Source organism: Lepisosteus oculatus, chromosome 9 (assembly GCF_040954835.1).
Source record: "Lepisosteus oculatus isolate fLepOcu1 chromosome 9, fLepOcu1.hap2, whole genome shotgun sequence".
NCBI lineage: Eukaryota > Metazoa > Chordata > Actinopteri > Semionotiformes > Lepisosteidae > Lepisosteus > Lepisosteus oculatus.
In genome coordinates this window covers 14,933,228-14,947,948 of record NC_090704.1, presented here as the reverse complement: position 1 = coordinate 14,947,948, position 14,721 = coordinate 14,933,228, and the positions used below count along the sequence as shown (strand labels likewise).

Here is a 14,721-nt window from a genome sequence, read left to right as displayed (position 1 = left end):
ATTGTGTACACCTGTCCCTGGTTTCCCCTGTATTATTCAGAAAATGGATGCATGGAATTGATACACGCTGTGTTTTCTAAATCAATCAAAAACCCAGTACAGATTTCAGGAGAAACAAAAAGTATGATTTATGAAATGCACTAAAGCAATTAATACTCCAGCAAAGCTTTCTGCATGTTTAGACAACTAGCATTTAAAAACAGCTTACACTTTTACGTTTAGTGGTACAAACAGATTTCTCATTTGTGAAATCCAGATTAATCGTTCATTCTGAAGTTAAAGTGTGTGGAAACTTTCTGCACAATTGTCTATTTTCAATTGTTTTCATCTGTCAGCTTTAATCATCAAATCACCATTTATCTTCAGGAGAGCATTAGTATTGATACAGTAGATGGTACGAGTAATAATAATGACCCTGTATGCTTGAGGTCTGCATGTTTTATTTACCAGCAATTTAATCTGACAATACTGTAGAGATTAATCTTCCGAGTTGAGTGGGAAGTTTTCATAAACTAGTCACCCTAGGGCTGTGATTATTGAAAATAAAAATTTCAGCCCTATTTTCAATCTCTGATATCAACCCTAAACTGAACAAGCAGCCCCAATGACTGGTTAAAATGTAATTGGTTTGATTTAATCTGAAATAAAATCACAAAAATCAGGTCAAAGATGACTTTTGACTGCCAATTAAGGTTTAGATTATATACGTATGCTTAACCATTAAACACTAAAAAAAGAAATATTGAAAAGCAAAGGGAAAATTGTTACAATACTAAAACATCATACTGTACACCAATTACAAAAAATAAAAACAATATTACCAAAACTATATAGTATTAGTAATGAAAGAAAGAAGAAAATGAGGAGCTTATCTTAGGAGCTCTGGAGAGATCTGGTTAATATTCCCACGATACAGTAAATGTCACTTGGAGGAGATTTACAGAATTGATTACTGAAGTCACACAAAGAGAAATCACTCAGATAGCCAATAATCACCAAAGGTAGATATATGGCATTTACAGGTGGATTTTCAAAGCATTTTGCTCTATATTCCAAAGAAAAAGAATAATCTCTTCTTTTCCACTTGAAAGTATCATGTTTAATAAATGGAACACATTTTGTACTGGAGCAAATATCTATTGAAAGAACTCCTTATTTTTATAAACATTCAAAATTTGTTGTCTCAATATTCAGTTCCAGAGTTCAGTGATATAGTACAGGTTATATTTTCACATGTTGTATTTTGAGTGTCTATTTACTTTTTTGTATGAAACAATTGGAATGAACCTACAGTATGTGTTATGTTTGAATGTTGCGTTTGTGAAGTGTACAATAATAGGAGAAAGAATATTACTTGCCAGCCCTCCCACGTGATAGTAAACACCAAACGTTTCTATGTGTTGAACTATTTCAGTTTGTATCATCAACTTTTATGTGTCGTGCCTTTGTCTACACAAAACTATGCTTATTGGATTATATTCAAAAAGCAATTCTGTACATGTGATATATCTAATTAATGAATACTTTTCATTATGTCCTAGTCCGATATTCTAGGCAACATTTTAGACATTTCCTAACCCACCAGAACATTTAAATCTTGACGGGAGAATATTAAATTCAAACATATTTTGCTTTGCCATCTCTACTCTCAAAAGTTGGCACCTGTAGGACAGTGTAGGAAATGGCTATACAAGATTGCTTCATTCCTGTCAAAATGATTGGGTTTATAGAAAGGGTCTCGCATTCAGGTCTAATAGTGTCTTCAGTTTCAGCTTTAATCATACTTAATACTCAAAGAAAGAAAAATAAATTATTTTTTTAGTTAGACATACTGTAAATTAAGAAATATCTTAAGACTTTCCAGAAGTGATTATTCAGATATTATTCACTTTTTAAAGGTACAGTTACTTTTAGAAAATGCTTCAAGGCCTTACAGAAGAATTCCAATGACACAGATAAATAATTAGACCAACTATGGTGAGCTCAGAGCTCACCATAGTTGACCAGGCATCAACTATAATGTCTCAGACTAAACAAAAATCAGACAATACAAGGCCTGTAAGAATTGAGTTTGTGAGCCTTGGTTACACGGTTTGGTGAAAATGTGGTCAATCCTACAAAGACTACATCTTTAAAATGACTTATCACGCACTGCTGCAATCAGCTGTAAAGGTCACCTGACCCTGTCAAAACAGGAGGATGAATCAGTCAAACATGCTGTTTGTATGCTGTTCATTAGAAACATTAGTTCCTCGTGTCAATGAGGTGCCATGGCACCTGGGACAGATTCAGCATCACAAAAAATGAAAAAAAAACTGTATTAAAAATGTTATATACTTTAGGGAGAATTATTAATTTTTTGTGGATCATCCAACAGACATCATTAACCACTTTAGCCTGGAATATTACTTGTAGGCATTCATTATATATGTACACATTCATTTATGATTTGTTTAGCCCTTGGGGTACTGTTATATCATACTTAGAAAAGGTTTTCTTGAGCTAAAACCTGCTTTCACTCTGACTTTGCTGCTATAACTCATCAGGCTATTAAGGTATTTAAAAAGGTGGAAATTGTTAAAAGGCAAAAATTGTCAAGTCGCAAAGTGTTATGGGAGGTGCTGTATTTGAGTATAAATGTAAATTACTGCTTACATGGATTTGTTATTTAGGCTCAGAAGTATTATTAAGCAATTGATTCCTTCTCAGTATTAAAATCTGATGATGAATTAATCACTCTTAGCAAACCATTTAATTGCATGATCTTTGCATGAAGAAAAATAAGCTTTATTTGCTATGAAGTTTTAATAATCAGTCTAATGCCTTTCCAATGTGTAGGAACATGTTTTGAACATTACTTTTTATAGCCTGGGCTTCTGATCTGAGCCTGTGAGGGCATTCTTCATGAGAGCTCCTAAAAAAGTATACCAATATTGTTTTCTCTTAATCCTAATTAAGAGAATTATATCCTAATTATGATCCTAATTATAGCCCTAACTGTATTCTACATCAATCCTAATTATATTCTATATTCTGCTTATTTATCAATTTTGAGCAGTATGTGCAGAGTCTGAATTGATTGTCCTGTGAAACTCAGGTGGCAACAAAATGTGAAATTGGTGCAGGAGAGTGAATACTTCTGTAAACGTCTTCACAGAGTGCATGTTGCAATAATTGCTGGGATACAATACAAAATATTCAAATGTAGCAATAAGATGACAAGATGACATAGTTACAGTTAAAATCATAGAATTTGGACTAATGTTATGTTATGTAACAGCTGTAGGTGACTAGGAAGTGTTTCTAAGAGTTAAGATAACATTTGTAACACCTGGCAGTGTGAATATTACCAGCTTTAAGGCAGAGAGGATATTTGCTGAGGTGTACTGTAGGAGATCCCCTGAACAAAAACAATTGGAAAGTTTACCAAGTTAATTAAGTTGTGGGTAAATGATTGGCAATGAGCAGTCCAGAAACACATCATATAAGATCAAATTTAGGAGAAAAAAGGACAAGAGAGCAAAAGTGGAGAAAGGAGATCAGACCACAAGAGAGTCAGGAGGAGTTGGAATTTGAAGCTTATGCCAGGCGAGAGCCCCTACTTCATGATCATCCAAGCAAATCCTGATTGAAGCTAAGTATTTGAACCTTGCTAGAGAGAGCGTGCTATTCTGTTTTTAGGGAACTTGGGTTTCCTGAGTAAAAGATACGTTGGTTAAAGATGGTCCTTCTCTCTATGGGTACATTTTTAGAAAATAATTTTTAGAAAATGATCTCCTCTTATTTTTTTTTCTTGCTTGTTAAATACAGTCATTTCCTTCTTAAAACAATTTTGAAAATTGGTCAGCAAAAAAAGCAACAAGCTGTTGCTAGCAGATCATTTTTTCCCTTTTACTAGCACCAATACCTGTACACAATACAGTAATTCATTAAATTAAAAAATGCAACTGCTTGATAGATTTTATACAACCCATGTTTCGATCAGGAGACCCCAGTCCTGGTCCTGGGGCGCCGGTGTCACTGCAGGTTTTCTAGATCTCTTTCAAGCACCAGTACCTGAAGGCCTGGGAGAAGCAGGTAAATGTCACGATCGTAAGTCCGTCCTCTTAAGGGCGCTCTGGCTCTTTCTTGTTTCTGTTCATTTTTTGCACCTGCCTCCTGTTCCAGCCCTTCCTTATAAAAGCTAGATGCTCCTACCATTCTGGGCTCAGCTTTGGAAGATGGAAGCCTGGAAGCCCACCTACCAGCGAGTCCTGGAGTGGTCATGCTTTTAGCTGTACTTAAAACCTGTAAGCACTCCAACCCACCAGGACCAAGATTAGATGTATGGAATTATGAACATGATGTCAAAATAAACAAGGTTACAATATGCCCATGTCACTTGTATTTGAATAAAATGCATGCACACAATAAATAGCTTTTGCTCTTCAACATTGTCGTTTGGGTAATCTGGTCTGGTTTCAGGTATCGACCATTATAGTGTTTTGGGTAGAAACACTAATTCAGACTTAATGAAATAGCTCTTCTTGGCATTTCAACTAAATTCCTTGAAAGAAATTCCACTGTCATTTCTTTTGCATATTGCATCCTGATTTTTAATGAACATCAAGGCGAGGCGCAGGAGAATAATATAACCGATAATGACAGTGCTGAGACAAAAAACAAATGAACAGACCTTTCAGTTGTGGGTTCAGAGCTATTTTCAGTGAAAAAAAAATCCAGCAACACTTGATTCTGAGCTAGCAGACAAGGAGATAATCACACATAAAGTACAGAGTCTGTGGAATACATAGAACCTTTCTGTCCACGGCTGAAATCATTCCTCATAATTAAGGTGGTATTTTCTAGTCAGACGGTTCAATGGAATTAGGTGTCTATTGATTAGATTGGATGCACAGTGGGGTCGATTCCAGCCTTCTTGTAGCATTTGCATGTTCTCTCTGTGGCCTTATGGGTGAGCTCCGAGTACTTCAATTTCCTCCTGCAGTCCAAAGACATGCTGGGAACTGGCATTTCTAAATCGTCTCTCATGAGTTTGTCCTGCAATGGACCAGTATCCCATCCAGAGCGCATTATCCTGCCTTGTACCTATTCTCTACAGGATTATGCCCCAACTCACCCTGATCCTGTTTTATTTAATCATCAATATTATTGTATTAAGTTGCTTTTTGAAAATGGTTAAATGGCTGGCCAGTTTGAACCCCACTGCCTATACTGACCCCTAGAGGCACAGGGTTAAAATGGCAATTTAAACATCTATCCCCATAGCTAATTTTGTTTTTAATGTTTTATAAACCTTTTTAGCAGAATATTCCCAAAGCACTACGTATTTTAGAGTATTTATTAGTCTTTCAATGTATGTATAATCTGAATTTTCCTGCATGTCTAAAGTAGGTGTTGTGTGACATGCTTGTTTATCCAAATAAAAATAAACCAAATTGAAGCGGATTAAAAAGCAAATAGACTGAGGAAGTACCAGCAGAAACCCTTCATATAAAACAGTACTTGGCAATATTCTGCCTTGAACACTGGTGTTGACAAGCTCCTATGCCTTATATTGTTAGCGATAGCAGCATATAGTTGTGAATTGGCAATGAGTCATGTACTAATTTAGATCACACAGATATGTTAAATATGTAAATCAGATAAGGAGGATACGTTTTATCTTTGGACTTTAGATATTTTCATCATAGACTAGTAAAGGCTCATTTTGGGGCACTAAAGCAGGCTTTTCATCTATTGTGTCTATTGACATCATCTAATGGCTTTCCTCAATATTTTAGACGCTGTGGGATGCTTGCATGACTATGTTGAAATCACACATGCAACTTAATCCTAATTTAAAACATTGCTTATTTTATGAAAATGCTTCTGAGGTCATTTCTCTCTAATTGATTGATATTAGCATTTTCTGTACTTCCGTACTCTGATGTTGACTTCCAGCAGGTTCAATGTATTTTTTTTTAAAAAGGAGGCTACTAAATTTATATAAAAAAGGTTTATTGGTCCACACATACGTACCAAGAAAAACCAAAATGTGAAGCTGTGCACGTGTCAAACAAATGCTCAGTTTTAACTTTTCTCAGTCCAGTAAACTGTAAAGAATGAGAACATAAGTCTAAACCATAAAAGCACCATAATATAACTCCAGTGTCTTGAATTGCAAAAAATGAAAAAATAATTTGCGGGCATCATTCAATCAAAAGGGTGGGATGTCTGTGTACTATCTCAAAATCTAGTTCCACATTTCACCAGGTGCTTCAAAGAAGAAATGTTCTCTTGGATCAATTTCAAATGGTATGAGGCTGAATACTGTTCATGAAAGAACAGTGAATGCCACTTAAAAGTTTGTGTAGGTTTTAGTTTGTGTGTTTGTACCATTGTTGTGTGCTGGGATAGGGTGTTGTTCTAGTAGAGTTTGGCTAAATGATAGTTATCTTAGATTACTTCTAAAGTTCATCTTTTTTCTTCAGGATGATCTGCCGCACAAGGTCAGAGATGTATGGCCTGATTTCTCTAATGGACACACTGGGCCCCCATGAGTTCACAACTTTCCCATTGGTGTCCACCAGGTACTTCCAGAAATTCCAGTCTGGCTCCTTTCCTGAAGACTCTGATAAAGAATAAAGGAATTGTCACTTGCAGGAATAAAACAGAAATAAGATCGTTCAGGCAACACTGAAGCAGTATATAATCATACAGTACTTTTAATGAATGGCTAATTTATTTAGTAATTAACTACTTATTAACTATTTACTAATACAAAAAAGATAAACATTTCTGAAAGTTGAAATTTAAGTTAATTTAAGTGGATAAAAGACTCTAAAAGCAAAATCTTGATTTTTTGCCTATTAATCTTACCAATTGTACACAAGTTTTAAAGCAAGTGAACAGATGTAAATAAATATATTCATTAATTAATTTAGATATAAATAAAGGTTTATTTCTAAAACATTACAAAACCGAGTGGTTGTAAAATGGCTTCATTCAGATATGTTTTTGCATTTTGGCCCTTGGGGGTAATGGTCTGTTATATCCCAGATTGATAACTCTCTCTCTCTTTCCTAGCATCAATCCTGCATCAGCAGGGTCTGCTTGTCGGCACACCAGTCTCCATTTGGTGGTTTGAACCAAATCTTTGAGCTGACGTTGCAATTAACTGCGACCGAGAAATACTCCAACCGATGCATCGCTCCGCCTGCCGTCGTAGTGCCCAGATTGATAACTGAGAGATATAATATTACTTAACAATAAAGAAAAGGCAAAACTAACAAAATATCTGGGAAAACAGGATAAAAAGTGAATAATGTGGGAACTGTACATGTCTATTCATTTTCCACCAGGCTCTCTGAGGTTAATGTTATTGAATCTGTCAAAGACATTCCTGCAAATATCTTTGCGTGATAAGGTAATGTCTTTTATACAATTGCAGATTTTTTTACCAAAGCTCCTTGGAGGTGGTTTTCTTTCAGATGTTGTCAGTAGGATAAAAAAAAACCTTAGCACAAAGAAATGGCCTCTAAGATCCTAGTGTTAGGACATCAGATCACACACATAAAAGAAAGTTGGCTGTGCCAAAGGGTGTACTTTTCCCTTCACTCACCTGCCAGGTACTTGTAAATGTTATTGGCCCCAGTCCCAACCACAGCAATCTTACTGAACATGGGGAAGGAGACACTGTAGACCCTGCGGGCAAAGCTCTCGATCTCCTTGTCGCTGCCAGGCTCCTGCTGGCCAAACTGGTTGCAGGGGAAGGCCAGCACATTGAAGTGGTAGGGCCCGTAATTCCTCTGCAGCTCCTGCAGCTCCTTGTAGTGCTCGTCCGTGAAGCCACACTCACTGGCCACGTTCACCACCAGGGACACCTGCTCCCACACGTGCACACAAAAGCAGAGAAGGCAGCCATTTTGGTTTGAGAGCTGAGAGAGGGGGGAGCAGGGGGGAGGGGGGTACAAACCATAACAGGAGGCTGTTGTTCTTTCCTTTGCCTTTACCAAGGGTATCAGTTGTGAAAATTGTTCTATTATGTTAGGGTTAAAAATGCCAAGAAATGCCCTTGGACGGTTTTCACATTGTGTTGCATTTAACTTACAGTCGTGATACTTTGAATAAACAATTTTTGTTATACATATAACCCACTCCACACATTCAAAGAAAAAACAAAAGATAATATGAAAGAAAAATGGAAAATCCAATCACAAACCTAAATTAATTTAGGGACATAAAAATACCTTATTAGCTGAGTGGCTTCTGTCTGTGTAAAATATGGTTAGGCAGTCAATTTCAAGCAAAGATTCAACCATGAAGGCCAAGACGCCATCAAAATAACTCAGGGATAAAGTTGTATATTGTTTAGGCAAAATGGTATAAAGAATTTCAAAGACCCTAATATCTCTTTGAGCATGATAAATAGATCATTTTTAGTCTACACAAACCCTGCATGCTGCATCATTCAGTCTAAACCATCCCTACAGTCGAGCATGGTGGTGGTAGCAGTATGTTATAGTTCGGCTTCTCCTCAACTAGAACTGGGAAGCGTCTCGAGAATGCTGATAACATAAATAGAGCAAAGTATCGGCAAATGATCTGCTTCAGACCTTAAACTAGTCAAAAATGCACCTTTTTTACTTTGGCTGAGAGAGAATTTGGGCCAATCTGCCAAAAAGAACAGGTAAAAATTGCACCATGCCGGTGTGCAAAGTTAGTACCTACCCAGAAACATTTGCAGTTCTAACTATTACTGAAGATGCTTTTACCAAAAGTTGAGTCTTGTTTTTTTGTTTCTTTAGTTTTTCTTGACAAATGACTTTTGTTGAATGCTTCTGTATAAGCATTCAGGTTTTGTACAAAGAACTCACGTTTTTAAAAAAAATGCAGATGCATAATTTTGTGACTTTAAGGGGCTGGGCTGGAATTTTTGGAAAGTACTCCATATATTCAGAAGTTACTGTCTCTAATGTTTTAATACTACCTCAAAGGCAGAACTAGTCTACAGCAGACAGAAGGCAGTGTGGCTAGTCTTGGCTTAATGGGAGATGTCCCTTTCAATGTACAGTAGAGTGGGGATAGGTGATCCAGGCATTCTGCCTTACATTCCTATTTACCTTTGGAAAACTGATGATGATAGCTCAATGTATTTTTTCTTCACTCACAGCCAATGACAAAAGCATTGACACTGTTACCTAAATACGACTTTAAAGAAAGTATTTTAATATGGAACTGCATGTGATAAAACCTTAAACCATCTACAGTATTAAACACTTATGTTCTGCAGAATTATACTAAAATATCTGGTCATTAAAAAGGTATGGTCACTTATTCACTTCAAATGTGATGTCTACCCTTAAAAAAAGGCCTGCTTTAATTGTCACAGAGGTGTGATTCACCAGTTACAGGACTATCCCTGCTGTTTTTCCAGGAGATCCACTTTTTTTACCCATCTAAACAGTTGTATTAGGGAATGTATGAAGTTATGATTAAATCACTGATCTCATGACTGCAAGATCTTGGTCTTTGTTCCTGCTATGGTCACCTCCGTTGTTCCCTAAAGCAAAATAGTTTACCTGCATTTCTTTAGCTCACCTGGTTGTATAAAAGCAAGTAAGAACCATCAGCGAACACAAGTGATCTGCTAAATTCTGTATTACGTAAATTTCAGCAGCTGGTAGATAAGACTTTCTTTATACAAAGCCATATATATTACAATCACCCTCACACCCGAAGAAGACTCAACAGCCGAAATGTTGTGTTTTCTTTCTTCTCTTTTCAGCATGGAATAAATCTTTTTTTGTTTCTTTGCAGCCTACGCATGCTGACGCAGCTACCCACCTGAACTATATTAGAATCATTACATTTTTTATTAGTTTTTAGTGTGGTGTAATTGTATTAACTAGTGTATCTCATATTTCTCAACAGTTATTGTTGTTATTTATGAGCTCCATTCTGGAGGATTTAATCTCAGTACACGGACTACGGTGATTCAAATGTGAATCAATGGCTCCCCCTGGTGATACAAGTATTTCATTCTATTTCTGATTCTATTTAAAGATTTAAATGCCATAGTACACAAGCTACATGGAGTGCTGTTACCCTTAAATACATTTTTGTATCTCCTAATATGGTTAGACACTTATGACTTTATATATACTACTCAAATTACTTAAAAGTTAGTAAATTAAGGCATTCACTTATTAAGTGATTTTATTAGAATAACAGAAGTGTGCATTAGATAGTTAATTTAAGATGAAGCATCATGCCTATATGTGCAAGTTTATTACACATAATCCAAAAGTAACACAAGAAAATTGAATAATAAGCATTTAACTGATGAAGATCCCATAACTCTGCAGTAATACAATAAATTAAAGGTCTACATTCTACAAGGCCGATTATACAAAATGTATAAAAGACGACGATTTATAACAAAACTAGTCTTTTGGTAATAAAAGCACAACAAGCGCTGTTACGATATAAATTAAAAATGTAATTCTGGTAAATCGCACATTTTATTACTAGGTATCTAGTAAAAGGTATGTTCCTTGAATTACCACACCATAAAAACTTTAACCCTCTACTTTATATTTGCCATGCAAACTGTCGCGTATGCGTGTCAAAATTTGGGTTTTGCAGACAGACTACTTGCCACGTATACAGACGACAGGCACTCAGAACTCCAGACAGATTGTGGTTAGTATTTTATTTTAAGAGATAAAGACCAAAGCACAGAAATGGCATACAACATCTTTCAAAACATGCATGTTAGAATTTAATTGTATTCATGCAAAACAAACTACTAATAACCATGTTGGATGCATGTCACTATTTCTCGCACACGTCTGAGCATCTACGTTTGCATTGCACTTACCGAACCTCTGTATTTCTCCAAGGATACTAACTTTCCCCTGATGTTCACTACTTTAAAAGTATAAAAATCTTTCTGCTTTGCCTCTAAAAAGCTAGAAACAACTAAGAGCAATGTAAACAAGATTAAAAGCATTGTGAAAGATGTAACTATAACAATTCTGGTGAGCGAAACGTAATACTTTTACTGGATAGATCCTGAAGTAATTCAACCCCAGAACTCTGATTTCAGACAGAGGTTTTCTCGACGTCACATCTCATTGCCGTAAAGCACGTGCGTATCGTAAATTACAGTTAACCCCTTCTGGTCTTAATATTGGTTTTTGTTTTAAAAAAGGGAAGAAGTTATTAGTAATTTCATTAATGTTACCGTCTCTTCTTCTTCTTTTTCACAGCCTTAGTCCCAGACTGTCCTGGGGTCAGCTGCTTTGGTTGCTCTTCTCCATTTGTCTCTGTCGAGCACATCTTCCTCACTCACTTCACATACCTCCATATCTTTTCTCACACAATCTATCCATCTCTTTCTAGGCCTGCCTCTTCCTCTGTTACCTTCCACCTCAAATTCCATTACCCTCTTTGTTACTTCCTCAACGTCCCTCCTCATGATATGTCCATACCACCGTAACCTCGCCTCTCGCATCTTCTCAACCACATCCACCACCCTACATCGTCTACGGATTTATTCATTTCTGATCTTATCCTTCATTGAAATCTGCAGAATCCATCTCAACATCCTCATTTCAGTTCTTCTCATCAAGTTCTCTTCCCTCTTTCCAACTGCCAAGCATTCAGCTCCATATAGTAGTACAGGTCTAATCATAGTCTTGTACATTTTGCACTTTAACTTTCTGGGAATTTTCCTGTCACAGATTATTCCAGTTATTTCTCTCCACTTGTTCCATCCAGCTTTCACTCTTTGTTTTACTGCCTCCAGTGTTTCTCCTCCCTTTACCAGTTTTGATCCAAGGTATTTAAAGTCATCAACTTGTTTCAGTTTTCCTCCATTTGTCTCCTCAACATTGGTCATAGTATCTCCTCTTTTCTCCATTACCATTATTTCAGATTTTTCTGCATTCATTTTCAGTCCACCCTTTTCCAGACTCCTCTGCCATTTGAACACTATTAATGTTACCGTAGATCGACAAATAACTCAAAACCCGAATTCAGTCCAAAAAGAGAAAGAATATCCAAACCCACGTGGTTAGGAACGCTCCCAGAGTTGGGACACCCATTCTCACCTGTATATTCCCATTTCCTCAGTGGTCCCTGCCCATTGCTACCTACTCTGTCTTCTGCCCTGTGCCTTATTTATCTCCTACTGTACTTTGCTACTGTCCCTGTCACCTGAAGAAGGCTCCACAGCCTAAAAGTTTCTTTTCTTTACCCTTCGGCATGGAATGTGCCTTTACTTGTCCCTTTGTAGCCTAAGCATGCTGACTCACATACTGCACCTACTCGATGTTGAATGTACTCTTGTTAAATATTCTAACATTATTAGGTTTTCAAATGATTGTTTTATACTGAATATCAGTTTTCTAGATTTGAAAAATTACCAGTTTTATATGCTTTTTAAGGTTGATGAAAAATTCATAGAATAATGAATACAATAATTAGAATAATTCAACTACAGTGGTTCAAGAGATCAAGGGGAAAAATCATTTATGTGGAGTGAAACTCACAAAAGCATTTTCATTCACGCAAAGGAAAACTTTGCACTTTGAAACAAACTGCCCAATTCACACCTGGCCAGTTGTCATGGATGTCGGAAGGGACAAACCGTGGAGAGGCAGGAGAGCGAAAGAGACCCAATGCGAGGCGGCGGAACGGGGAGTTAGCCCGGGCTCGTTAGTGCAAAGAGTTCTCGAGTGCCGTATAGAAACCTATGCCCTCAGCCCACGGACGGAGCAGCGACCTGGTGCTAGGCGGGTCTCAGGACATCCGAACGTCAATGCCAAGCGAGGCAGAATAAGTGACCTGGAAATATATAGCCCAAGGAAAGAGGGAAACCGGAAGGACAGCAAAGCAGGAAACTAGGGACAGGACAGAGTAGGAGCGCCCTCTGGCTGCAGAGACACCAGTGTCCAGATTCTGCAGTCTTATATTATTGCTCACTGAAAATCTTCCCTTCCTCCTCTTTGCAGGTGGACTGACTGCAAACAGACACAAGGCTTGTTTTGGTTGACACTGTATTTTAACAAGTGATCTACACTGTTTTAGTCCTCAAGTCACTCTAGACCAATCTTTAAGCCAACAGCCATATCATCCTACAAATCACTACTGGTAACCCACTGAAGCTCAGTAGGTGTGAGCCTGTTCAGTACCTGAATGGGAGCTAAGACTGCTGCTGGAAGTAATGTTAGTGAGGCCAATAGGAGTGCTCACCCTGCAGTCTGTGTGGGTGTCATGATTGTAATCCCTCCTCTTAAGGGTGCTCTGGCTCTCTTGTATTTTAGTTGATTACATGCACCTGCCCCCTGTTCTGTCTTTGTATTTAAGCTTGGCGCTCCCACTATTCCTGGCTCAGCATTGGAAGAGGGACGCCCAGAAGCCCGCCTACAAGCGGGTCAAGGAGAGACCCGACAGCATAGGCTCACCACGGTGTCCTGACCATCTGGGTCCGGGGCTCAGAGCGCCTGGCCTCCTTATCCTATTTTTATTCCCTGTCCCTGTTCCGGATCTTAACATGTTTTGTCTCGTCTTGGATGGATCACCTGGTTTTAGACTTTGGACTGCTCCCCGGATTTCACACTTGGACTCCTTGGACTCGTTTGCCTTTATCCGGCCCCCGAGCACTAGATCACCATCGTCACGCCCACCCGTCTGTCAACCCATCCTGATCCTCGTCTTCTCCTCCCCGTTGTCCTTCTCAAATTAGTTCGGGTTTATACCGTCTACATAGGGTCCTGAACTACACTTCGTGGGAGCCTGGACTAGCCCCTGTTACAGAGGTGGAGGCACTATACTATAAAAAAGGTGTTGTCCATTGGATAAGATGTAAAATGGAGGTTCAAACTCTCTATGGTCATTAAAAAGTTTCTAAAAAAAAGTAGGGGTGTTGCCATAGTGCTCTGGCCAAATTTTCCATTGGCCTCTACTACTCATGGCCTGTTGCTGTTGCATCATCCATGTGGGGCTGCACATTGGTGGTGATGGAGGGGAGTCCCCATTTTCTGTAAAGCACTTTGAGCGCAGTGTCCAGAAAAGTGCTATATAAGTGTAAGGAATTGTTATATTATTATTACTCTTCTTTTGAATGACAGAAATGGTGTTTTACCACAGATTTCAGAGTAAATTCTGAATGAATTATCAAGTGCATTTTCTATCATTGCAAACAATAACCGGTGCCACCATTTCTTAGATCTCCTGTAGAGATCATAAACTCATAGGGGCAAGTATTTATTCAGTAAAACTCAACACCAATATCACCAGAGTGCCGTCTAACTGTAAATGGCTGCAGTGATATAGTGGGAGCTTCGCAGTCTCGCCAGGCAATAAAAGTCCAAATTCAAAGTTTAGAGAACCTATTTAGTTAGTTACATTAGGACATTTAAGTCAAATCAAGAACTCAGATTATTGCAGGTGTTCACATCAAGTGAATAAAAAAATTGATTAATTATGGTTGTCACAATACTAAATTGAGAGATCGACAGACATTTTATTCAAAGATTATTCAAATGTAAGCACCTTCGTTATAAGATTTCAGTGTTCAGTTAATTCGATTAGATAATGGCGTTTGCTTTGCTATAAACATACCGCTTGTGCATTCAGATAAATATCCGGAGATGACTTACACGTTTTTATTCACAACAAGGAGATATCAACTAAAGAAGAATCTTTCATTCAGTTTTGGGGAAAAAAAAT

The 14,721-nt window shown here is 37.7% G+C and overlaps 1 protein-coding gene across 1 annotated transcript; it reads right to left on the bottom strand.

Moving 5' to 3' along the window:
- Positions 1-5,983: 5,983 nt before the first annotated feature.
- gpx7 (glutathione peroxidase 7) lies at positions 5,984-11,099 on the bottom strand. Its single transcript, XM_015355450.2, has 3 exons — positions 10,865-11,099; positions 7,604-7,865; positions 5,984-6,613 (listed from the first exon to the last, which is right to left on the bottom strand). The coding sequence occupies exons 1-3, from the start codon at positions 10,994-10,996 to the stop codon at positions 6,450-6,452; spliced, it is 558 nt and encodes a 185-aa protein (XP_015210936.1). The 5' UTR covers positions 10,997-11,099; the 3' UTR covers positions 5,984-6,449.
- Between the last annotated feature and the right edge of the window lie 3,622 nt (positions 11,100-14,721).

What these genes read in the sequence shown, in the direction of transcription:
- gpx7 (XM_015355450.2), bottom strand. Translation starts at nt 10,996, where the DNA reads ATGCTTTTAATCTTGTTTACATTGCTCTTAGTTGTTTCTAGCTTTTTA. An exon ending in TGGAGAAATACAGAGGTTCG is followed by an intron (nt 7,866 to 10,864) that starts GTAAGTGCAATG and finishes GTGTGGGAGCAG; the next exon opens with GTGTCCCTGGTGGTGAACGT. An exon ending in CATTTACAAGTACCTGGCAG is followed by an intron (nt 6,614 to 7,603) that starts GTGAGTGAAGGG and finishes ATTCTTTATCAG; the next exon opens with AGTCTTCAGGAAAGGAGCCA.